Genomic DNA, 27,214 nt, shown 5'->3' on the forward strand with positions numbered 1-27,214 from the left:
CCTTCTGCTGTTATCCAAGGTGACCTTGCCCAGTGACGCCTCCTGCCTCCCTCTCTGGCCCGGTTTCGCCGGGTCTGACCTGGAAGACGCCTCCTTCTGCTGTTATCCGAGGTGACCTTGCCCAGTGACGCCTCCTGCCTCCCTCTCTGGCCGGGTTTCGCTGGGTCTGACCTGGAAGACACCTCCTTCTGCTGTTATCCGAGGTGACCTTGCCCAGTGACGCCTCCTGCCTCCCTCTCTGGCCGGGTTTCGCTGGGTCTGACCTGGAAGATGCCTCCTTCTGCTGTTATCCGAGACAGAGGCAAAAGTTGGACAATAAATAAGGAAGACTGAAAAAAAGAATTGTTGTTGTATACCATGCCTTTGAATTATGGTGTTAGCATAAAATACTGGATATACTGTGGATTTACAGAAGAACAAATTGTCTTAAAAGTAGTGTAACCAGAATGCACGGATGGCAAGATTTCCATTATGCAAGATACTTAAAACATGTTATCAGGCAGGAGTAAGGCATAGAGAAGGATAATAAATTGATAAAGCAGAGAGCAAAAAAGAGAAAGATCTTCAGAGAGATAGATTGCCACAGTGGCTCCAACAGGGGGCCAGATACAGCACCCACTTAGAGGAAGGTGCAGGTACTGAGTCGAGTTTCTTTCCATTGTACATAGAGTAGGTAGTTCTGATTGCACACTGTGCAGGTTGTTGCCTTGCTAAGTCAAAGGCCACATATCTTTGGTGGTTTGAATTCATTGGAGGCTCTGAGAAAGATGGTCAATCTCCTTCCAGGTGATTTATACCCTCAATGGAGGGTCAGCTATGAGTTGGTTCTGGCTGGACAACAATAAGCTGAGAGTAAACATAGGATTGCTCTTAATGGGAAAGGAGCTTCAGTGGCCTAACAGATGCCCTACCAACCCCAAAACACAAGGTATGAATCTACCAGCTGTTCCAAGGAAGACAGATGGGCAGTTCCCCTTATGCAGTTTACTTTCTATGAATATCTGCTGGAGGGTCAGATATGGGTTTGTTCCAACTCAATGGTACATAACAACAATAATTAGTGGGAGATGACTTGATAGCACCTAGCAATAACTACATGCTATCACTATTTGTACAACTTTTAATATTCATTACCAAGTCCTTTTATAGAGAGTTAATATTGGTTTATACTATCAATCACAAGAAATGAAAGCCCCTTCTGGAACACCTTTGCAAAATTAGACACAAAAGAAAAACGTGCTACCAGAATGTTCCTTGGAAGTAAGGATGAGAAGATGTCATTCAATACTCTGGGCATGCTGCTGGTAGAAGCTATTCCTTAGAAAGAGACATCATGCTTGGAAAGGTGGAGGATCAGTGAGATAGGAAGATCCTCAAATGAGACAGACTGGCACAGTGACTGCAGCAGCAGGCTCAAGTGTGTCAGAGATGATAGGATGGCACAGGATAGGACAGGGTTCAGATCTATTGTTCACAGGATTGCTATAAGTCCTACTTGACTCGATGGCACCTAACAATAGGAATTTATATTTTTTTAATATTTCTGAAGCTGAACCTCCAAAGATATACTCATTAATTCCGCTCATATGAACCGTTTTTTCATATGTTTTGCCCATTTTTCCTCTTCTGGTGTTGGGTTGTTATTATGCAAGATTTAAGGTGAGGAAGAATTCAGTCATGTGATAGACACTTCCCATTTTCCTTTTAATTTGGTTAGATGTTTCACTTCCCTAGTTTTTATAGACAGTTCTCTGCTTTTTATTTTATGGTAGGTAGTAATAAGTTTTCTGTACTTACACATTACATTAAAAGTTTTTCTTTTTAAAAAATTTATCCTGATTATTTTTACCTATTTATAAGGTCGCTATGAGTCGCAGGTGACTCGACGGCACATAACAACAACAATAATTTATTATTTCAAGTAATTTCTGGTATCAATTAACTGTGTCTAGAAAAAACTTCTGCTGGGCTTCTTATTAAATATTTTATAATGTATCTTCTCACAGAAAACTATATATCTATATACTTAGTCCAGAAAGTTGAAATTTTGCTACTACATGAATGGGATCTTCTTGCCTGTTCTTCTATTTCTCAAACTTGTTTTATGGAAGAAAGTTCTTTTTATTTTTACCTAACTGAGTTATATTTAGTTAATTTTATCAGTGACAGAAGGATGGGCAACCTCTTTCTGTGTGATTAACTTCTGAAAACTCGCTGGAGGGTCAACTATGGGTCAGCTCCAATTTGCTGGGATACAACAACAAATTATAACAATAATAAAAGTTTTGCTATAATTCTTCTAGGCGTTTTCTAGGTAGAAAAATAAAACTATTGGAAAAAATAATTTTGTCATTTTTCCAACAGTTTATCTCTTCCATAAGCCTTATGGTAAACAGTGGCCTTTCCTGAACAATGTTACTGAGAGTTATTAGGCCCTTGTTTCAACTCTAAGAGCAATAATCCTCGCTTTTCATCGTAAGGTGCATTATTTGCTTGAAATATTCATTATAATAAGGATACGTTCTCCTACCAGTTTAAAAGATGACTAGGAAAAGACAAAATTGTTAGGTCTTTCAAGTACATGAAATGAGAAACTTCTTCTTTCATTTCTTTATTGTTATCATATTGGTAAACAAATATCAACATTACTACTAGATAACTGTAAGGCACTGATCACAAAAACAGAGGCAGGTATTATTGCTCGCATACACAAACAGGGAAATCAAAGGCCAGGGAGGTTAAATAATCTGCTCAAGGAGTCTAGAAAACAGAGACAGACTGAGATTATTTAAAATTAGGTAATCTGGCTCTAAACTCTCTCTCTTAAACACAACAGTCTGGTGGTCATCACTCTCATAATGAAGCAATTCTTTCCTAGAATATCATCTATGTGGTCATGGTACATGGTTCCTGAAATCAGTTCATCAGTATTTTATTTTGCATCTTCCCATCTGCATTTACATAGAAAATCAGAGCATGTATGCTTATTTTTTGAAGTCCTTTGTTGGGGAGGCTCAGTGTTAATACAACTTTGTCAAATGGTCTGCAAATTTCTACCATGGAATAGTTTATCAAGCATAAATGTTACTTAGCTCTCAAATCTACTTTCAAACCTTAAAGTAAGTTTCTCTGGTTTCAAGTTGTGGAAAAAATTGGTTTAGAAAATAACTGCAATTTATTTTTAATGAATAAAAAGAAACATTTCAATTAAAAGCAACTTGTTGTTATGTGCCGACAAGTTGCCTGTGACTCATAGCAACCCTATGTACAACAGCCCTGAACCCTGCTCTATCCTGTGCCAATCTTATTGTCTCTGACACACCTATCCCCACTGCCCCGGTCACTGAATTAATCCATCTCTCTTGTGCTGTCCCTCCACTCTCCCAAGCATGACGTCCCTCTCCAAGGATTGGTCCCTCCTTGCAACATGTCCAAAGTATGTCAGATGAGGCTTCAGAACCCTTGCCTCCAAGGAGCAGCCTGGTCTTACCCTCTCTAGGATAAACCTGTTTGTGTTTCTAGCAGTCCATGGTATATTTAATACTCTTCTCCAGCACCACAGCTCAAAGGCATCAATTCTCCTTCTATCACCCCTAGTCACTGTCTAGCTTTCTAATGCATAGCAAGCAACTGCAAAGCCTATGGCTTGGATCAGGTGCACCTTAGTCTCCAGACTGATATCACTGCTCTTCAGTACTTTGGAGAGGCCTCTGACAGCAGATTTTCCCAATGCAATTTGTCTTTTAATTTCCTGGCTGCTCACAGCAGCTTGAGGTGTTCAGAAATCACACAGAAGCCCAGAAAGCTTAAGATATAAGCCATCACATCAAGGGCTGGATAGAGAGAGACAGGTGTTGAATAGAGTAGGTGGAACTAGAACAAAATGCTGGTGGAGCAGGGAATGGGGTGGGTCCAGACACACGTGTTAAAAGTGGGAACAACACTGAATCTATTGGTTATTTCTACACTTGGGAAACATCTCTGATCTGCTCCTTTCCATAAAATGTCTGTCTGTCAGATAATGTTTTAAATCTGAGCATTCAAATTGAGACAGACTAGGAAGGAGGATTGGCCATCCACTTCCAAAATAGTAGGCCTTTGAAAACCCTGTGCACAACAGAGCACACTTAGACCAGCAGATATGGCAACTGAGGCTGAGCCCTCAAGTATGGAAACACAAAGGATGAGAACAGTTGTGATTAGTGACTAGAACATGGAATGTGAGACCACGAAGGTAGAAAAATTGTATATTGTTATGAAAGAAATGGAACGCACAAATAATGACATACTAGGTATTGGCAAAATGAGATGGACTAGCAAGGGACATTTTGAGTCAGACAATTACATATGATCAACGATGCTGGAGATGAAAAGGTGAAGAAAAATGGGGTTTCTTTCATAGTTAGAAAAAAAGTCATTTTTAGATCCATCTTAAAATATAATATTGTGAGTGACAGGATAATATCCATATGGATACAAGGAAGTCCAGTGAATACCACCATCATGCAAATATATGCACCAACACCCAGCGCCAAAGAAAAGGAAATAAAAGATTTCTAGCCACTTTGGCAGTCAAGAGATCAAACAAACATACAATCAAGCTGCATTAATAATAATGGGTGAATGCAACTTACTGCACATTAAATAAAGTCTATTTAGACCAAGCATTTAACTAGAGAAACAAACAAAACAAACAAGCATGTAGATTACATCAGGAATAATCCAGAAGACACTTTAAAAAAAAAAACCACAAACATAACCACAAAAGTCTGGAAAAGTCAACCTAGCTTTAAAACTTACAGCACTGGAGAAAGTCATTCCCATCTCTCCGATGAGGGCCTTGGTTTTCTTCAGGGGTGTCTGTAAAACAAGGAATCAGCAGTTAAACAATTTTTTTCTAGTAAACCAATCATACAAACCAGAATGACTGTTTTCTTGCAAGCTACCCAAATATTTCATTCCTGGTGGTCAGATCAATTTGACGCATGACTTGGCTAAGATAGCTCTAGTATGATTTCAGAAATGACCCAGACAGATCTGTCTATTCAGTGGGACCCAGTGCAAAAGATAGGGGGGAACAGAATACTTCTAGCAAGGGGCATCCACAACTGACTACATCATTCCAGGAATGCTGATTTCAGTGTAACAAAATTTTACGACCCTTTTTTTATTCGTAAACAGGCACTTTATGCAGTAGATAGGCAAAAAAAATATGTTGGTTTTTTTTTAGGACTATGGTAAAATATTTTATTTCATTTTACCTTAAATATAAATTAAAATAAGGCATAAGAAAAACTTTGTGACCACAATATGTACATATGGAAAACAGTCCATTCAAAGGATGCAATAATCTGACAGTATAATGTAAGCTTTAATATACAAATCAGATGTCATTTCTTCAGCTGTTAGTCACTCACAAAGTTTAAACTTTATGCCCAATATTAAAATAGTCAAATACTAAAAAACCTCATTGCCATATAAGATACAATGTGGGAAAAATACATATCTGTGGCTTTCTACACAGCCCAAACCAATCCATTCTATACAATAGTGTTCCAAAATAGAAATGGTGCTTTACATGCATTAAAACATAGAAGGCTAGATGTTCTTCTATAATTCAACATGAAGGAAAGCAAAGAGAAAACACCCTTTTAACAAGACAGCTACACAGCAGGAGTGGAATGTAGAATAAGATTTTGTCATAACACAATCTCGGATAAAATTAAGAAAATATTAAAAAGGACAGTTCCTTTCAATTACCATTTTAAAAATGAAGACAATTTGTGATTTTATTTTATCTAATCGAGAAAACTAATTTTCAAACAGAGAAAACGTGAAAGGGTGAAAGAAGAAAAAATAACCACCAATAACCTGATCCTTGGTGAATTTTAAACATCAGCCCTGCCTTTGGGCTGCATTTTGGCTGATGTCTGTTGACAGTTTCCTAAAAAAATATGTTGATGAGAAAACAGAAATAAAAGAGAGCTTGGATTCTGGAAGTCAGGCAAGGCCCCAGGGCTCAGAGCGCACCCAATAATCAGGTCCATAGTGGTGGCCCATAGAGGCACCCTTTTTGCCTAAAAGGTTACCGAGTATCACTGCAGAATTGAGCCTGAAACGGGTGGAGAAGAGGTGTGTGCAGAACCTGGCCAAATACAGGACAAAAGCCACTCTCTATATCCTTGCTTTCTCGCTTTCATTCAAAATCTAAGACTCTGACATGTACAAAAACCAATTACTTCAAAATGTAGAGAACAGATGTTTAAAGGTGGTTATTGAAATACAAGTAAAAGAAGCTCTAAGAGTCTTTATTCAGATTACAGACAGCAAGAAAGTACTACTGAGGCAGCCCATTTGTGTGTTATGTATCGAGTCAACTACCACTCACAGAGACCCTATGTATGATAGCTTTGAACACTGCTCTGTCCTGAGCCAAGCCAGTCTCACTGACTCCAACACATTTACCCCCATTATCCCAGGTACTGGGTCAATCCATGTCATCTGGGGCCTTCCTATCCTTTGCTGTGACTCCATCCTTCCCAGTATGATGTCCTTCTCCCAGGACTGGTCCCCTACTGGCCACATGCCCAAAGTATGTAAGATGGAGCTTCAAAATCCTAGCCTCCAAGGAGAAACTTGGTTTCACTCTCTCCAAGACAGATCTGTTTGTTCTCTACTCTTCTCCAGCACCACAACTCAAAGACATTGATTCTTCTTCTTTCACCCTTAGTCAATGTACAGTTCTCTGATGAGTATCAAGTAACTGAGGAGACAATGTCCTAGATCTGGCACACCTTAGTGTCTACACTGACATCATTGCCCTTCAGCACTTTGTCGCTGTTAGGTAATGCCAAGTTATGGCTCACAGTGACACTATGAACAATAGATCAAAACCTTCCCATTTTACACTGTTACGAGCTTCACCTTGTTTAAGTCCACTGTCAGTTCACTGTGATTATTAACAACCTGGGAATCCAAGACCATCTGAGGGGGTTTGCGGTGCCATATTCCAACAGAAATGTATTGCAATTTTTTATAAATACATCCCAGTAGCTAGTTACATCAAAAGCTTTCTTTTTTGGGTAAGTCCATCTTAAATGTATTAACATACCAGTAATGCTAAATGTTATGCTAATTTACTTTATAATAAATCATGACCTAAGCAAAAGTTTACAAAGTAAAATGGTTTTCCGTTCATACACATTTCGTTTTGTGACTGCTGTTGCTGTGAGGTGCCACTGAGTAGAGTACAACTCATACTCATCTATAGCTTGTTTTATATTAATAATTTAACTACAATCTTCCTACTTCCTCCTGGGTTTCACGACCATTAATCCCTCTATCCTATCCTTTCCTGCATCCTGAACTTTATTCATGGGCAGATGCAGCCCTTTTGATCTTAGGTGACTATTCTAGAGAGTTAGTGCCTCCCTGGTGTTGCTGGTCACATACCCTATATTGTATTTGTCAGTTGCATAGACCATGAATCACCACGACCCTGTGACTAGAAGACCTGAACTCTGCCCTGTCCTGCTCCATCCTCACCATTCCTCACACACTCGAGCCCATTCCTATAGCCACTCTGGCAATCCATCTTAAGGGTCTTCGTCTCTTTCATTAATCCTCCACCTTTTCAAGTATGTCCTCTTCCAAAAGCCTGGCCCCCAACAACATACCCAATATATGTAAGATGAAGTTTCACCATTTTTATCTCTAAGGAGCACTCTGGATGCACCTTCTCCAAGACATATTTATTCATTCTATTGGCAGTTCTTGGGATATTCAGTATTTTTCTCCAACACCACAACTCAAGAGGAATAGATTCTTCCTCTGTTATCCTTAGTTTTGTGCATTTTTCTTTGAAAGCTGAGCCACAGGGATGAGTTTCTTTAAGGTTTAAAAGGTGATGAAAGGCCATAGTCTCAGGGATTCCATCAGTCTCTATTTGGTGTGTAAGTCTGGCCCTATTTATGGGTTTTAGTTTTGTTTCCCATTTTCCATCCAGTCTATTGCTTCAACTATGAACATTTCTAGAGTGGTCAGTGGTGGCTGCCAGGCACCCTCTAGTTCTTTCAGTCACACAGTTGTGGAAGATGAGGTCTGCATGAGACCATATGAGTTATAAGTATATTTTGTTGTTTAGTAATTTCTTAAAGACTGATTATTGGGGGGTGGGGGGGAGGGACGTGGGAATTGTACAGTAATGAAGGAATTTTTTTTCTTTTTTCTTTTTTCTCTCTTCGGAGGGGGAAGCGAGCTGGTGGGGAGGGGTGGGCAGGGAGAAAATTGCGGCAATGAATGAATGGAAATCCAAAACCTCTGTAAAAAAATTTTTTTTAAAAAAAGACTGATTATCCAAATACAAAACTTGATTAAGAAGATTCTAACACTGTATGAATAACTTTTCCTCATTGTTTCATACAGATAGTGGGAAACCTAAGAACACTTGTGATGTGCCATTGAGTTGTTATGTGCCTGCGATTCATGGTGACCCTATGTACATTAGCTCTATGAACCTTGCCCTATTCTGAGCCAATCTCATCATTTCTGACAGACCTAATCCCATTTCTCTTATCACTGGGCCAATCCATCTCATCCTGGGTCTTCCTCGCCTGTGCGGTCTTTCAAACGTGGTATCTTTCTCCCAGGACTGGTCTCCTGGCCACGTGCCCAAAGTATGTGAGGCAGAGCTTCAAAATCTTTGCCTTCAGGGAGTACCTGAAGTTTCACCCTCTCCAGGACAGATCACTTTGATCTCCTGGCAGTCCACAGTACGATCAACACATTTTTCAAGCACACCACAACTCAAAGGCATCGATCCTTCTTCTAAAGTACAAAATATACTCGAACTTATTTAAAAGATACTTTGAAAATGTAATGGGTAATCCATCACACAGTCCCAGGATAGTCAAGAGAATCCATACAGTTTTCAAGGGCTGATATTTCCTAAGTAGATCATCAGGTCTCTAGGAAGACTTTAGTCAAGTACATTAATTACCTCCTCCACCTAGTGACTCTGTTTGACACGCAGTGGTAGAATGACCAGCTACAGATTACAAGACAGCCCAGGGTTCTCAGGACTGGACTTGAAACATTAAATCTGTTTTTCCACCTCTCGAATTTAGTTCCTCTCCCTAGAACAACACCTACAGACTGCTAAAGATTTAAAAATCAGACAGGATTAACATGTCAAAAAAGAAGAAATCTGAAATATACACAGTTATATACTGAGTTATTTCTTATGGAAATGGAAGGAATTGAATTCTGAATATCAGATGTGAGTTGTGACCTTGGATTTAAACAAAGACATATGAGCTTAACCTCTTAGTTAAAACTGTAGTCTATGAATTATTAGTTTATGACAAGATTAGCATTTTCTGGCTAAAGGACACAAATGAAATTTAAAAAACAAAATGAGTATGTACAGTGGTTGGAATGGTGACAAAACCAAGGAAAAATCCACACCAAATTAGTGTTTGTACTATCAGGTTATTAAACAACTAGAAAAAGATGTGACTTCCCCTCATAAAGTTAGTGAAAACAGGAAATTAATTTGAGGTTCTATGATGCCAATGAAGCTGAGCAGAAATAAAATGACAATGAGGCATATGTCGTTGTCAGATGAAGTATCAAAACACAAACATCTTCATCATTAGCTAGGAAAGACCCTCATACACTACAACACAGTCCCAGGGAAGAAATACAATTTACCTTCATAATCCAGGTTTATCTATTCCTATAGATCTGCTACTTTTATTCCATATAATACAGAGACGATTCTAGCCTACTCTATCCCACAAGAATGCAAAAATACTCTGGCTACATAATGATTTTACGATTCCATTATGGGTTGAAAGCAGCAGTTTAAAGGACACTGAGGTAGGGTGTTGCCACACAGGAAAAGTTGGGAACTTCTTGCTCAAAGTATTTTCATATCTCAGTCACAAGCAAAAAAGAGAACTAAACAAAGTGAGCAGCTAACTCTACCTGAACTGTTCCTGTGACCTCTGGCAAGCCACTCTGTGCACTTCAGTTGTCCAGAGGGTGTCTCGCTCAAAACAAGTACCTCTCTGGTGATTTGAAAACACCAGCGCTTCAAGGGGGCACTCTCCTCCCATGCGATTTGCAGGCTCAGAAAACCAGCTACAGTCAACTCTGAGTCAGTTCCAATTCAAAAGCAATGAGTTTTTGATAAAATGACAGTAAGGAGCTTTAGTGGCCTAGTCCATATGGAGTTGCTGTTCAAATCCACCAGCAGATGGGAAATCTTCTCTCATGCTATTTACTCCTTGAAACCTAACCAGGGAGATGGACTATGAGTTGGTTCCTACTTGGGCGCAAAGAGTTAAGTTTTTGGTGCTGGAAATAGCAGAAGCAAATTAGCTTTGGGAAAGAATGAATTCTCCTGGCAGACAGCACTCGTGATACAAAATGGAACACTGATCAGCCAGGTGTTCAATTAAGCAAATTGAATTTTCTTGGGGTTTATGAGGAAAAGCTCACTCGGAAGAGCTTGACAGCCTATCTACTCGATTAGTTCATTTCAGCATTTACTTTATAAACATCAGGGACATAGGCTGTAACCACAAATGCAGAGGTGGCCTAGGTCCCTTATTAATGGGGGCTTTATCAGTGGTCTGATTCAAAACAAAAACAGGACTAGTGTGGTCTTGGCCAGCACCTGCTCCTCATTAGCTCAACCCACCCCCCAACGCGTCCACATTTATCTTGAGATTTGAGAGGCAAACTCCCGAAGATGCAGCAAGATCTTGATTAGAATCCCCACGTACAGGATGAGACGTGGGATGTGTATATGAGTGCGAGTGAGTATGTGTATACAAGAGCGAGCGAGCAGGAAAAGGGAGAGACAATGAAAATATGCGTACATGGGCCTCGCATGGCAAAACCAAAACCAAACCCGGGCTAACCAGTTCGCGGACTGTGGATGAGGAAGGGGAAAGAGAGCAAGAAACAAGAGTCAGTGCAGGAAAGCGGAGGGGGCGGGGCTGAAAGAGAGAAGAGTTACCATGCCGCCGAGCACTTCGTCTTGGTCGTCTGTGAGCAGCAGCACCACATTGGGCCTCCGAGAGCCCGCCGCCACCCTGGAGACCCCTAAGCAACTGTCTAGGGTCAGCAGCAGCAGCAACGCTAGGCTGCAGCCACTGCAGGCGGGCAGGCGAAGGGGACTGCCCCGCCAAGGCCCACCTGGGGCCAGAGGCTGGTGCCGCATGGCGGACAGGGCGCCGGGGGTGCCCCGGGACGGTAGAGGGGCGCGCAGGTGGCGGGAAGGACAGAGTGATGAGTCTCAGAAGGAGAAGGCTGTGCAGTGAAGGCCGGGGTTGGGGGGGCGGTCAGGCGTTTTCTCCCCAGGCGCGATCACGTGAGCCAGGCAGGGGGCGGAGCACGCCGCGTGGTCACGTGAGGGGCGGTCGCGGGCTGGGCGGAGTCGGGCGGGGGCTGCGGGCGGGAGCCGGGGAGGAAAACCCTGGAAAGTGGCTGCAAAACTGATAAAGGAGCTGGTGAGAAGATTGGGTTTATGCCAGGCTGAAGCTCCACTCAAGTTCTGGTAGAGCATAGTAGAGAGACTGAAGTGGGGAGAAGATCAGAGGGAAGAGAGTTATGAAACAGCAGCCCGCGGAGGGAAAAGAGAAACTTGATAATTAAGATCAGCTGGTAGTTAGGCTGAACTCTATTGTATTTATTCCCAAGTCAACAAATACTTAACTTACTGAGAGCCCTTATGCCTAATCAATTAATTAATTTTCTCTCCAACTTGAAAAGTAGGTATTAACATTTTCTTTTTCCTCAGCTTTACAATTTAGAACAATGTTGACTATTCTGAGCTTGATGTATATCTGTTTAACCCATAACAAAATGGTTAAAACGATAATAGTAGTAGTAATAATAATAATAGTATAAAAAGCAAAAACGAGTTAATAATATTCTGACACGTTTATTGTAATTGATGGTGTTTTGTTTCGTTGTTTTTTTAATTTTCATTCATTTATTGCTGCACATTTTCCTCCACCACCCCTCCAGTTCACCTTTTTTACATTATTTTTTATTATTAATTTTAATGAACATTTACAGATATTTTGGATTTCCATTCATTCGTTGCTGCACTTTTCTCCCTGCCCACCCTTCCCCTCCAGTTCGCTCCTCTCTTTGAAAAATGAAAAATTCCTTCTTGGTTTGTTTTTTTAAAGCTCCTTCTTCTTTTTTTTTTTTTAAAAAACACTCCAATGCTTATTTATTTTTTAAGAGGCTTTTTGTTGGAAATTACATAAGTTGTAATGGTCTAATACTATTAAAAGCCATTCAGAAAAAACTGCCCCTCCCTCCCAACAACCATCCAGGGGAATTTAAAGTCCTGAACAGAAACCAATTCACTATGGCTTCTACCCTGGTGAAAACAAAAAGCAAAAAGATGAGAAGAAAACAGAAATCAATTACAAGGTGTGTTGTCAGTGTTTCTCAGGAGCAGGCCCTGGCTGGGGCTGTGAAAGTCAGAGCCGCAAGCGGTGTGGCAGCTAGAAGATCTCTCAGCTACATCTTCCTTATCCCAGCATGTCCACGTCCTGACCTAGGTGTCATGAAAATCCTTCAGCAGGGTTCTCCTCCGCTGCAGGAGATTGAAACTGCCAATAGCTTCATCTTGCTTGAATCCACAATTAACACCCTTGGTACCAGCAATCAGGAAATAAGGAGACACATTGCACTAGAATCTGCAGTTATGGACCTTTCCAAATTATTGCGGAGTAGTGATGTCAGTTTAAAGACTAAGGCGCGTCTGATAGTCTTTCTGATTACTTGATAAGCATTTGAGAGCTGGACAATGAATAAAGATGACAGGAAAAGATTTGATGCCTTTGAAAAGCTGTGGTGTTGGAGAAGAAGAGCACTTACCATCCCATGGATGGCCAAGAGAACAAACCAGATATATCTTGGAGAGGGTGCAGCCAAAGTGCTCTTTGGGGACAAGAATGATAAGGCTTCCCCCTCACATACTTTGGACATGTTGTTAGGAGGTGCTTTTTCTTGGAAAGGGACATGATGCTGGGAAGGGTGGAGGGTCATTGAAGGAGACGAAAACCCTCAAACCAGATAGATTGACATGGTGATTGCTGCAATGGGCTCTTGTGTGTCAGGAGGTGTAAGGATGGTGCAGCAGAGAACAGGGATCAAATCTTTTGTTTATAAGGTCACTATGAGTCATACTTGACTCAACGGCACTCAACAGCAACAACTTGGAAAATAATTTCCACATTCTGTTGGACCACCTTTCTTGGAATGAAGACATATATGGATCTCTTCCAGTCAGTAGGCGAGACAGCTGTCCTCTTAATTTCCTGGCACAGAATGGAGAGCATGTCCAGGGCAACATCTGTTAGTTGAAACATGTCATTTGATATTCCATCTATTCCTGGGGCTTTAGTATTTTTGCCACTGCAGCTTGAATGTCATACTTCATTATCATTGGCTTTTGTTTATAAGGTACTTCCTGAAATGTTTTCACTGTCAACAAGCTTGGAAGCAGGAGTGACATCCACTTCTGAAATAACTTGCCTCTGGAAGCTCTATGAACTTGGAGAAACTATGAAAGTTATACAAATGTTCAGATTTTTTGTTCACAGGGTTACTATGAGCCAGCTATGACTTGATGGCACTTAACAAAAACAGTTATACTGTGTATTCCTTCCGCTCATCTTCTTTGGATGTTTCCTGGGTCATTCAAGATTTTGCCCATAGCATCTCTCCATGTTGTAACTCTAGGCGTGATTTTTTTTTTTTTAGTTCCTTAAGCTTGAGAAATAACTCTGACTCAGGATCTTTGCATATTTTGCTATAATATTTTGATTTATCTTCTCAAATTTCCCTTTGAAATCTTTAGTTCAGCTTTTATGCATTTCTTCCTTTTCTTTTTTGCTTTTTGAAGATCTAATGCAATTTTTGTAGTCTCTTCTGTAATCTTTTTGTTCTTTCTCTCTACTCTTTTTTTTAAGAACATAGTTCACTTTATTTGTTATAGAAAATCCACTAGGTGGTGGCCACAGCTGGAGTCTTTACAAGATGATCTGTGAATTCCTGGTAGGGAGACTTCGTGAACACCGTCTCTTTCCAGAGATCTGGGGTCAGATAGCTGTAGGTCTTTGAGATGGCATCAAAGGTGGCCTTAGCAAAGTTGCCCAGGGTAGCTGTGCAGCCCCTGGCTGAGGTGTAACAGTCATCAATTCCAGCCATCATCAACAGCTTCTTATGCACAGGGGCCGAGACAATTCCAGTGCCTCGGGGTGCAGGGATCATACGCACCAACACAGAGCCACAGCACCCAGTCACCTTGCAGGGAACAGTGTGAGGCTTGCCAATCTTGTTCCCCCAGTAGCCACGCCGCACAGGGACAATGGAGAGCTTGGCTAGAATGATGGCCCCACGGATAGCAGTAGCCACCTCCTTGGAGCACTTGACGCCCAAGCCAACCTGGCCGTTATAGTCTCCGATGGCAACAAAGGCCTTGAACCTGGTCCGCTGGCCAGCACGTGTCTGCTTCTGCACTGGCATGATTTTCAACACTTCATCCTTGAGGGACATGCCCAGGAAGAAGTCGATGATCTCAGATTCCTTGATGGGCAGGGAGAAGAGATAAATCTCCTCCAATGATTTAATCTTCATATCTTTCACCAGGCGGCCCAGTTTGGTGATGGGGAGCCACTCCTTGTTCTCGGCTTTGCCTCCTCGAGCTCCACGGCCGTGGCCCCGACCCCGCAGACCGCTACCGAAGCCTCCACGGAAACTGCCGCGGGCTCCCATCCCAGGGCCTCCAGGCCCTCCCGCTGCACCGGCGTCATCCACCATTTGGTGTTTTCTCAGAAAAGCTCTACTCCTTTTTTGTAATGACTTCCCCCCCTCTTCATGGATGATAACAGAATGTGGAAATTGTAAATTAATATCACTGATATCACATGCAAGCAAAATATTGCTGAAGATCTTCCAAAAATAGCTGAAACAGTACATTGACAGAGAATTTCCCAAAGTTTAAGCTGGATTTAGAAGAGCCTGTAGCACCAGGTTTATCATTGCTGATGTCAGATGGATCCTGGCTGAAAGCAGAGAATACCAGAAGAATGTCTATTTGTATTTTATTGCCTATGCAAAGGCATTTGGCTATGTGGATCATAAAATACTCTGGCTAACTTTGAGAAGAGTGGGAATCCCAGAACACTTAATTGTGCTCATGAGAAATCTATACCTAGACCAAGAAGCTGTTGTCTGTACAGAGCAAGAGAACATTACATGGTTTACAATCAGCAAAGGTGTGTGTCAGGGTTGTGTCCTTTCTCTATACCTAATCAATCTGTATTCTGAGCAAATTATTTATGAAGCTACATTCTCTGAAGTGGAGTGTGGCATCAGGATCACAGGAAGATTCATCAACAACCTGTGTTAATATAGATGACACAACCTTGCTTGCTGAAAGTAAGGAGAATATGAAATATTTGCTGCAAAAGATCAAAGACTATAGCCTTTGGTACAGATTACATCTAAACATCAAGAAAACAAAGGTCCTCACTACAGGATCAACAATCAACATTATGATAGATGGAGAAAAGATTGAAGTTGTGAATGACTTCATCTTGCTTGGATCAAAAATCAATACCTTTGGTATAAGAAGTCAGGAAATCTGGAGACATGTTGCATTGTCTGTTCACTGTCAGGGGGCTCTTGAAAATACTGAAAAACAATGACGTCATTTTGAAGACTAAGGTGCACCTGATTCAGACCATGGCTTTTTCGATCACCTGCTATATATCAGAGAGCCAGACAATGAATAAGGATGACAGAAGAAGAATTGATGAATTGTGATGCTGGAGAAGAATGCTGAGTATCACAGTACTGCCAAAAGAACAAACAGATATGTCTTGGGGAGAAGGGCCGCCATTGTGCTCATTGGATGCTAAACTGACAAAGCTTCATCTCTGTTACTTTGGTCATGTAGCTAGGCAAGTCTAGTTTTTTGTAAGAGACATCATGCTTGGAAAGAGGGAGGGTCAATAAAAGAGAGGGAGATCCCCCAACGAGATGGCTTGGCATGACGATGCCATCTATCTTCAAGTGCACCAGAGATAATGAGGATGGCACAGGATACGGAAAGGTTCAGATCAGCTGTTCATAGGGTCACTAGAGGTTATACCAGACTTGACAACACCTAACAACAGTAACAACAACATGGATGATATGCACATTAAACAAACTAGCCCATGCAGTGTATTCTTCCAACCACATTTTCAGTAAAACCCACTGCCAGTGAGTTTACTTGGTCTCCTGGTGATTCTCTCCTCCATTTCATTTCTGAGGCTATAAATCTTTATGGAAGGACACTACCCATCTTTCTTCCTCCGATCAGCTGATGGGTTGCTAACTGCAACATTTCAACCTGACTTGTTACACCACCACTCGGTTCCATAAAATACCAAGCTCCAAGTACATCTGTAGCTACTCTCCTGGATTGTATAAAATGTTAACTATCTCTGGCACAGTGAATCTGTCAAGTCATGGCCTAGTCCAGAGGGAATTGCAGAGTCTTAATCCAAAGGCCAAGCCTCTCTTGCTAATTAAACCCATTAACTTCTGTGTAAGAGAAAGACAATCTGCCTTTTGCCTCTCATCTATGCAGTGGAAGATCAGCTATGAGTTGGTTCCAACCTGATGGCTATGAGGAGTTTTTTCTTTATGGTAGGATGTACTTCCTTATTTCTAACAAAGTATTAGAAGTGTTCTTTCTAAACAGGGATATCAAACAAGGAGTGTCAAGTCTTGAAAACACTATATTGCACTAAAAGTAATTGTGAAAATACTTTGAAAAATCATGTATACAGTCAACTGGGCTTTATGCAAGAGGAGTGTTGCCTTTTAAACTCTTAAATTTAAAAATTATCTTTGCTTTTAAAAATTATCTCTAGAAGGCAACAGAATCTTAAAAAAATGAAATAACAGACTTCTGCAACAAGGGAAGAATTGTATTTGGAATCTGGTGAGATTAGTTATAGCCTGTACTGGGTGTTGTTGTTGTTTTTGTTACGTGCTGTTGAGTCACTTGCAACTCATAATGACCCTATGTACAACAGCCCTGAAACCTGCTCTACCTTGTGCCAACCTGATTGTCTCTAACACACCTAGTGTGCACAAAAAAACCCCAAAAACAAACCCATGAAAACTCAAATTCATTGCCTTCAAGTTGAAACTGATTCTTCTTTGAGTTTCTGAGGTCATAAATTTTGAGGAAAAAGGAGATTATCTATTTTTCCGTTGCAGAGTGGCTAGTGGATTCAAACAACCAGAAAGGTTCAGCTTGTAGGTTAACAGAACCACTTCCTACAGACTAGCCATCAGTGCTCCCTTAGAGTCTGTGGTTATTGTTGGTGGTGGTTCTGGTGGTGTTATACCATCAAGTCACAACTGACTCAAGCTGACCCTCTAGCAGGTTTTCAGAGGCAGTAAATCACACAAGAAGAGATTGGCCATCATTCTCCCACAGAGCAGATGATGGTTTGAACCACTTGACTTGGAATTGCAGCTCAGCTTCTTACCACTAGGACACCTGGGCTCCTTTATTGCCTGTTAGGTTGTCCGATTTTGTGAGAAGGTGGAAACTACCCACCCACTACTGTCGAGTCCACTTATATTGGACCCTCCATGAATCTCATAAATTATTATAAATGAAATAGTATTCAGTATAGATGCTGCTAGGAGAAGCTATTCCTTGAAAAGGGACATCATACTTGGAAAGGTGCAGAGTCAGTGAAAGAAAGGAAGAGCCTCAATAAGATAGATTGTCACGGTGCCTGCAGCAGTGGGCTCAATGATGAGGATGGCACAGGACAGGAGGGAGATTAGATCTGTTGACAGATTCTGTCATGTTCTGTTAGAGAGAACATGCAATTAAGATGTGTTAATGATAACTGGTGACTGGAATGCAAAAGTTGGAAACCATGAAGAAGGAATAGTAGTTAGAAAACATGGGCTTGGTGATAGAAATGAGACTGGAAATAGGATGATCATATTTCATATTTACAAGGATTTATTCATTGCAAATACCTTTTTAAAAAAGTATAAATTATGACATTACACACAGATCTCGCCTCATGGGCTGCATAGGAATCAGGCTGACCACATTTGTGGAAGAAACTATTGGAGAATCTCAATAGTGGCAGTCAAAAATAGACCAGTGGCTGACTGTGGTCATCACTTACTTAATATGCAAGTTCAAACTGAGGCAAAAGAAAATGAAAATATGTCCACAGGAACCAAGATATGATCTTGAATCAATTCCATCTGAATTTCAAGATTATCTTACGAATAGGTTTGAGGCGTTGAACATAAAGGATCAAAGAACAAATGAGTTGTAAGATGATATAAAAGGTATCATCCATGAAGAAAGCAAAAAGTTATTACAAAAACAAAGGAGAAAGAAAAAACAGAAATGGGTTTCTGAAGAGATTGTACAAATTGCACTGTAATGTTGAAGCCAAAACAAAGGGAACACTTAATTATATATATATATAAAAATCTATACCTAGAACAAGAAGCTGTTGTCCAAAGAGAGCAAAAGAACAATGAGTAAGTCAAGAAAGGTATGCATCAGGGCTGTATCCTTTCTCCAAACCCATTCAATCTATATACGGAACAAATCACTTGAGAAGCTGGACTTTATGAAGAAGAATGTGGCATCAGGATTGGAGGAAGACTTATCAACAAACTGTTATGCAGATGACACAACCTTGCTTCTTGGAAGTGAAGAAGACTTGAGGTACTTGCTGCAGAAGGTCAAGGACTGCAGCCTTCAAATTGGATTACATCTCAACATCAAGAAAACAAAAATCCTCACCACTAGCCCAATTGACATCATCACAGTGTTGTTGTTGTTGTTATGTGCCATCGAGTCGCTTGAGACTCAGAGCGACCCTATGTACAACAGCTCTAAACTCTGCTCTGTCCTGTGCCAATCACATTATCTCTGACACACTCATTCTGATTGCTCCAGTCACCAAATCAATCCAGCTCCCAGAGGGCCTTCATCTCCTGTGCCTGCCCTCCACCCTCCCAAACATGATGTCCTCCTCCAAGGACCGGTCTCTCCTTACAACATGACCAAAGTATGTCAGACGAAGCCTCAGAATTCTTGCCTCCAAGGAGCAGCCCGGTTTAACCCTCTCCAGGATGAATCTGTTTGTTTTTTTAGCAGTACATGGCACCCTCAACACTCTTCTCCAACACCAAAGCTCAAAAACATCAATTCTACTTCTATCCTCCCTGGTCATTGTCCAGCTCTCTGATACATAACAAGTGATTGCAAAGACCATGGCTTGTACCAGATGCACCTTAGTCTCCAGAGTCACACCATTGCTCTTCAGTACTTTAGAGAAGTCCCTAACAGCAGACTTTCCCATAGAAATACGTTTTTTAATTTCCTGGCTGCTGGTGCCAAGAGTGTCGATTGTGGAGCCATGCAGACTAAAGCTGTGAACAATCTCAATCTCTTTGCAATCCATCCTGATGCTGCCAATTGGTCCAGTAGTGAGAATCTTTGTCTTCTTGACATTGAGCCTCAATCCATATTGGAGGCTGCAGTCCTTGACCCTCTGCAGCAAGCGCTTCAGGTCCTCCTCAGTTTTAGCAAGCAATGTTGTGTCATCTGCATAATGCAGATTATTGATAGATCTTCCACCAATCCTGATGCCGCATTTCTCCTTATAGAGCCCAGCCTCCCGGATAATCTGTTTTGCATACAGGTTGAAAAGGTATGGAGACAGGACAAATCCCTGGCATACACCCTTCCCAATTTTGAACCATGCAGTGTTCCCGTGTTCTGTTCTGATGACTGCCTCTTGGTTCAAGTATAAGTTTCCCATTAGCACGACACACCCTTCTTAATTTTAAACCACTCAGTGTTCCCTTGCTCCATTCACACAATAGCGTCCTGGTGCGGGAATAGATTTCACATAAGTACAATTAAGTGCTCTAGGATTTCTATTCTTCTCATTGTTAGCCTAACCTGTTATGACCCACACAGTTAAATGCCTTTGCAAAGTCAATAAAGCTTAAATAGATTTTCTTCTCGTATTCTTTACTTTCAGCCAAGATCCATCAGACATCAACAATAATATCCCTGGTGCCACAGCCTCTTCTAAATCCTGCTTGAAAGTCTGATAGTCCCCTATCTATGTACTGTTTTAACTGGTTTTGGGTGATCTTCAGCAGTATATTGCTTGCATGTTATATTAATGATATTGTTAGATAGTTTCTATATTCTGTTGGATAATCTTTCTTGGGAACAGGAACAAATATAGATCTCTTCCATGAATGAATGGAAACCCAAAATCTCTGTAAATGTTTATGAAAATTAATAAAATATAATTATAGAAAAAAAAATATAGATCTCTTCCAATCCATTGGCAAGACAGCTGTCCTCCATATTTCTTGGCATAGACTGGTTCATCCACCCAGGGATGCATCTGTTAGTTGAAGCAAGTCAATTGGTATCCCATAGATTCCTGGGACCTTATTTTTTGCCAGTGCTTTCAATGCAGCTTCAATTTCTTTTCATTATCATTGGCTCCCGCTCATATGATACTTCCTGAAATTTTTCCGTGTCCATCAGTTATTTTTGGTACAGTGATTCTGTGTATTCCCTCCATCTTCTTTCAATGTTTTCTGGGTCATTCAATATATTGCCCAAAGCACCTTTCAATATTGTGACTTGAGGTTTAAGTTTGTTTTTAAGTTCTCTCAACTTGAGAAATACAGATCAAGTTCTTCCCTTTTTGTTCTCCAATTCCAACTTTTTGCATATTCCATTATAATACTTTGCTTTGTTTTCTTGAGATGCTCTTAGAAATCTGTTCAGTTCTTTTATTTTGGCATGTTTACTTTTTATTTTGGCTTTTCAACATTGTAGTGCAATTTTTAGTGTCTCTTCTGACATCTATTTTGTTTTTTTCGTGGTTTTTTTTTTAATTTCTCCTTGGTCTTTGTAGCATTTTGCTTTCTTCCCGGATGGTATCCTTGATATCATCCCATAACTCATCTGGTCTTAGATCATTAGTGTTCAATGCCTCAAACCTATTCCTAAGATGACCTTGAAATTCAGGCAGAATAGATCCAAGATCATACCTTAGTTCTTGTAGAGTTACTTTCATTTGCTTCAGCCTTAATTTGAACTTGCACATAAGTAATTGACCTACCTTTCAGAATCCAACTGCTTCAAACAAGAGGCTCTCAGGCAGGCCCAAACCAACTTCTAATCACAAAGGCCCACCCACAGGGTCCTGATTGGTTTATACAAGAGTCTTCCAGCCCACAACTAATTGTTAATGAAATTAAAATGACCAAACAGCTTATACTTGATTATTAATTAAATCAAAACACCCAATAGCTTATGCCTGATTCTTAATTAAAGAAAAACCACTTACCTTCCAGAATCCAACTGCTTCAAACAAGAGTTTTATATAGCCATGAAATAGCAAATACATACAAGAACATGGATAAATCTCAAACACATGATAGTAAGGTAGAAGAAATCAAATACTAAAGATCACATAGGACAGGTTTCTACTTGCATGAAATGTCCAGAACAGGCCAATTTATAGAGACAGGAAGTAGATCAGAGGTTGTATGAGGCTGGGATACAAGAGATTTTCTTAGCTGGAGTATGGTGATGGCTGCACAACTTAGTAAATTTACTGAGACAACTACATATTAAAATACATCATTCACCTATAGTCATTAATCATCATCATCATTCATTCACAGTGAGGAATACCACCCCTCATCTTTTGGTTTGCTATACTGTGGTGGCTTGTATGTGGTTGTGATTCTGAAAGCGATTCCACGACTATTTCAAATACCAGCAGGGTCAGTCATGGCAGGTAGGTGTCGGGGGAGCTTCTAGACTTAGACTAAGACACAAGACTAACCATCCACTTCTGAAATCACATGCCTTTGAAAAACTTGTAGATAGCAGGAGAAGATAGTTAGACTTAGTGCAGGAAGATGAGCCCCTTCACTTGGAAGGCACTAGAGAAGAGCTGCCTTCTCAAAGTAGAGAGTCTACCTTAAGGAGACACATCAAGTAAAGTTTCACCCATTATGGACCTTAATGTACTTATGTGTCAAGTCTCAAAATGAGGAGAAATAATGGAAAATGTCCATTGATAATTTCAACATTAAATGTATGAAGTATGAATCTAAGAAAATGGAAATTTGTCAAAAATTACCTGGAATACATAAAAATTGACCTTTTATGCAGTAGTGCACTGAGAGGTACTGGTATTTGCTGTTTTTATTCTGACAGTCACATGATATACTAGGAATGAGATATTACAGATGAGTGGTGTCACATTCATCATCAAAAAGAAAATGTCAAGATCTATCCTGAAGTAGAATTCTGTGAGTGATAGGATACTATCCATATATATACATAGAAGATCAGTTGGTGTAACTATTGTTTAACTATATACACCAATCACTAAAGCCAAAGATGAAAAATTGAGGACTTCCACCAACTTTTACAATGTGAAATTGATAGAACATGCAAACCAAGATGCATTAATGATATTTGGTGCCTAAAATGCAAAATTTAGGAACAAGGAAAAGGACCTATAGTTAGAAAATACAGCCTTGGTAACAGAAATAAAACTGCAGGTCAAATGACAGAATTTTATATAAACAATGATTTCTTCATTGCAAATACTTTTTAAAAAATGGTGATTATACACGTGAACCTCACCTGATGGACTACACAGGAGCCAGATTGCCTATGTCTGAGGGAATAGTCAACAGAAAAGCTCAATATAAGCTGTCAACACCAGGCCCAGGTGTAACTCTGGAACCGGCCATCAGTTACTCAAGTGCAAGTTCAGGATTGGAGGTAGACTCATCAACAAACTGAGTTATACAGATGACACAATCTTGCTTGTTGAAACTGAGGCGCTTGCTGCAGAGGGTCAATAACTGCAGCCTTCAATATGAATTTAAGTTCAATATCAAGAAAACAAAGATTCTCACCATTGGACTGATTGGCAGCATCATTATAGATGGTGAAGAGGTTGAGATTTTTTAACAGCTTTAGTTTGCTTGGCACCACAGTCAACACTCTTGGCACCAGCAGCCAGGAAATTAAACTACTAATTGCACTGAGAAGGTCTTCTGTCAGAGACCTCTCCAAAGTACTAAACAGCACTGATGTCACTCTGGAGACCAAGGTACATCTGATACAAGCCATGGGCTTTGCAGTTACTTGCTGTGCATTAGAGAGCTGGACGATAAGTAGGGTTGACAGAAGAAGAATTGATGCCTTTGAGCTGTGGTATTGGAGAAGAGTATTGAATATACCATGGACTGCTAAGAGAACAAATAAGTTCATCCTGGAGAGGGTGAAACCAGGCTGCTCATTGGAGACAAGAATTCTGAAACTTCATCTGAAATACTTTGGACAAGTTGCAAGGCATGACCAGTCCTTGGAGAAGGACGTCATGCTTGGGAAGGGAGAGGGACAGTGCAGGAGAGGAAGACTCTCAATGAGATAGATTGATACAGTGACCAGGATAATGGGGATAGGTATGTCAGAGACAGTGAGATTGGCACAGGATAGAGCAGGATTTAGGGCTATTGTACACAGGGTTGCTATGAGTCAAAGGTGACTCAATGGCACATAACAACAACAACAACAACAAGAAGTTCAAATTGAAGTTTGCAAAAATTAAAGCAAATCCTCAGAAACCAAAATTCAACGTCTATCTAAACTGAACTTTAAAACTATCTCAAGAATTGATCTGATACACTGAAACTAATGACTGAAGACCAGAGAAGTTGTGGAATGACATCAAGACATTATCCACTAATAATGCAAAGGGCCATTACAGATATAGGAAAGGAAGAAAAAACCAACCAGGATGGATGTCAGAAGAAGCTCCGAAACTTGCACTAGAAAGTAGAGAGGCCAAAACAAAAGGAAGAAATACTGATGTAAAAGAGATGAACAGAAGATTTCAAAGAGTGGCTCAAGAAGACAAAGGAGAGTATTATAATAAAATGTACAAAGAGCTTGAGTTAGAAAATCAGAAAAGAAGAACATACTTGGCATTTCTCAAATGGAAAGAACCAAAGAACAGATTCAAATATTGAGTTGCAATATTGAATGATCCTATGGGTAAAATCCTGAATTATTCAAGAACACTGAAAAAAGAATAGATAGAGTCATCATATGGGGGAAAAAATCATTGACTGACACAGAACCATTTCAGGAAGTAGCAGATGGTCAAGAGCCAAGAGAAAGACATTGGGGAAAAATGGCCTCAGGAATTGTTGAAATACCAACTGAAAACTTCGAAAAATAGCTATCTGGCCAACTGACTAGAGGAAATCCATACTTCACACACACACACACACACACACACACACACGAGGTGATCAAACAGAATGTAGAAATTATTGGACAATATCATTATCTTATGCAAGTAAAATCTTCCAGAAGATTGTTTGCAAATATTATATTGTCAGAGAACTGCCAGAAGTTCAAGCTGGATTTAGAAGAGTCTGTGATAAAAGGGATATCATTGCTTGATGTCAGGTGGATCTTGGCTGAAAGCAAAGAATACCAGAAAGATGTGTGTGCTTTATTACATAAAGGCATTTGTGTAGGTCATCAAAAATTATGCCTAACATGGAGAAGAATGGGAATCCCAGGACAATGTCCCTGAATAATGCCTTTATTGTGCTTCTGTGAAACCTCTACATAGGCCAAGAAGCCATTGTCCCAACAGAACAAAGGAACACTGCATGATGTATGTCAGGATTGTACCTTTTTGTTATACCTATTTAATCTGAATGCTGAGCAAGTAATTCAAGAAACTGGACCACATGAAGAAGAATGTGTCACCATAAACTGAGGAAGACTCATTAACAACCTGGTCTATGCAGATGACACATGTTTGCTTTAGGGGGTGGGGGGAAAGACCTATAATGTCACCAATAACATCTAGGAGCCATGCACTCTTTTTTTTTTTTACGTACACTCTTTGGAACAATTTTCCACTAGAGATCAAAAGGGCAGCATTTGTACAAGGACAAAATTCAGTTGGCAAGAAGGAATAAAAAAGAAGTATAATTGCATATAGGAAATAGAGGGAAGATTTGAGATTAATGCTGTTACATTGTTGGGATTGCAATCAGTGGCATAAAAAGAAATGTGTACAAATTGTTAAATGAAAAGCTGGTTTGCTCTGTAATCTTTCACCTAAATAAGAAAATACTAAGATAATAACAATTTGCTGACAAAGGTTACTGTCTGAACAGTGGCACTTCCTGCCCCAACTCTCAGGGCAGTGTGGAGAGGCAACTATTTGTGCAAACCACAGGGTCAGAGGTTTAAGAAAAGAATTCATAAGCTGTACTCCCCCAATGAGAAGCTCTGGTGGCTTAGTGCTAAGCAATTGCATGGTTTGAATCTACTAGCTGCTCTATGAGAGAGAGATGGGTTGTCTGCCTCGGTGTGATTTATTTACAGCCTATGAAAATCTGCTGGAGGGTTAACTATGAGTTGGCTATAGAGAGGGCACAACACCAGCAGCTCCCACAGCAGGGCTCCAGGGTTATGGAGATCTCCTCTTCTCTCTTGAGGCTGCAAGTGACTAAGGCCACCTCTGCTGCTTGTCACTCTCTGCAGGGCACTCTCTACTACCTGTAGCCATCCTGAGCTCAGGTCTGTACTCGGCTTCCTTGGAACCCTGAGGTGTCCTGACCTGTACCAGAGTATCTCCCTGTGCCAGCCTCTTGGTGCTCTCGCTCCCCAGCATTCCCCTAGCCCAGTGATCATTCGGAGTTCTTACACGTGTTCCGCTGTTCCCTTGGTCTTGACTCACAAAACATAAGTACAAAGATACAATTAATTTAAATTTGAAGATGGTGGCAACAGAGCACTAAAGTTAGTAAGGGCCCTTCTGAGAGTAAGAATTTGTACAGTTCACTAGTCAAGAAGGTAGAGCATCAATTCCTTGCTGTGGTAAAAGCAGCTTTGCTCCTTAAGCCACACAATCCAGAAGATGCTTTGGTGTTCCAGATGCCAATGGTGGAAAACAGAGCAATGTGGAGTGAGCTCCAGTAGGAGAATCACAATACAGGTGCAAGGGATTTTGAAGCAAGGCCACTGTCTATAAAGCAGAAATACACCCTTTGAAAACTAGCTTCTTGTGTACTGACCTTTAATAGAGATAAAACCCTTGACCTTGAGGCATCACATGGCTATGCTTTCATCTTGAGTTGGAGTCGTCAAGTGATAAAGTTGGGTAGGGCCAGCAATAATGAAAATGGTATGTTCATGAGCAGAATCTAAGGGCACAAAGAACAGCATGAACAGGTAGACATCATTCATCATGACCAGAACACTCCTTCTCTCTCAGTTCTTTCACCCAGGGACCCATATGGCGATCTTAAACCAAGAAGCCCACATCTTTTGCTAATAACGTCAATTAATGAGGTATGCTTGTACTACTTAATTGATTCTTCATTATACTAGATTTCAAAGCCTGGTGGCAAAGAACACACATAATGTGTTGGGATGCTAACTGACAGGTTGTCAGTTCAAACCCACTAGCTGCTCCTTGGGAAAAAGATAGGCAGTCTCTTCCTGCAAAGATTTACAGTCTCAGAGACACAGTGGAGGGCCAGCATGAGTGAAAATAGACTCAAAGGTAGCAGCTTTGATTTCAAAGTGACAGAATACCATTTTTCTTTGTAATAATAGCAGGTGATCTAGCAGAGTGTGGAAATGATAAAAAAAAATATCACTAAGGTGTGCCTGATCCAGGCCATGCTCTTCACAATTACTTGCTATGCATCAGAGAGCTGGATAATGATTAAGGAGGATAGAAGAATTATTGATGCCTTTGAGTTGCAGGGCTGGAGAAGAGTCTTGAACATACCATGGACTGCCAAGAAAAAAAACAGTTCAATCTTGGAGAGGGTGTAACCAAGTTTCTCCTTGGAGACTAGGATATTGAAGCTCCATCTCACATACTTTGGGCATTTGGCCAGAAGGGACCAATCCTTGGAGAAACACATCATGCTCGGAAGGGTAGAAGGGCAGCGCAGGAGAGGAAGACCCTGGATGAGATGGAATGATACAGTGACTAGAGCAATCGGGGGTAGATGCATCAGAGTC

At 40.6% G+C, this 27,214-nt stretch overlaps 2 protein-coding genes across 3 annotated transcripts in view; both read right to left on the reverse strand.

Annotated features, from left to right (window-relative positions):
* Positions 1–11,290, reverse strand: part of GNS (glucosamine (N-acetyl)-6-sulfatase) — a 45,958-nt gene extending 34,668 nt beyond the window's left edge. Inside the window, exons 1-2 of one of the 2 annotated variants that reach the window (XM_006886055.1) lie at positions 11,027–11,290; positions 4,801–4,860 (exon numbers count right to left, since the gene is read on the reverse strand). In XM_006886055.1, coding sequence (XP_006886117.1) covers positions 4,801–4,860; positions 11,027–11,230 — 264 coding nt within the window. In that variant the 5' untranslated portion in view covers positions 11,231–11,290. The remainder of the gene's footprint in view (positions 1–4,800; positions 4,861–11,026) is intronic. The other variant, XM_006886056.1, reaches the window with a different exon arrangement.
* A 2,774-nt stretch (positions 11,291–14,064) lies between these two features.
* On the reverse strand, positions 14,065–14,853 carry LOC102862249 (40S ribosomal protein S2-like; the record flags this gene model as incomplete). Its single annotated transcript, XM_006886057.1, has 1 exon — positions 14,065–14,853. A coding segment is annotated over exon 1 (789 nt), but the record flags the coding sequence as incomplete, so codon positions are not given.
* Positions 14,854–27,214: the final 12,361 nt, after the last annotated feature.

This window comes from Elephantulus edwardii, unplaced genomic scaffold (genome assembly GCF_000299155.1).
Source record: "Elephantulus edwardii isolate Elephantulus edwardi_28Jun2011 unplaced genomic scaffold, EleEdw1.0 scaffold00047, whole genome shotgun sequence".
Lineage (NCBI taxonomy): Eukaryota > Metazoa > Chordata > Mammalia > Macroscelidea > Macroscelididae > Elephantulus > Elephantulus edwardii.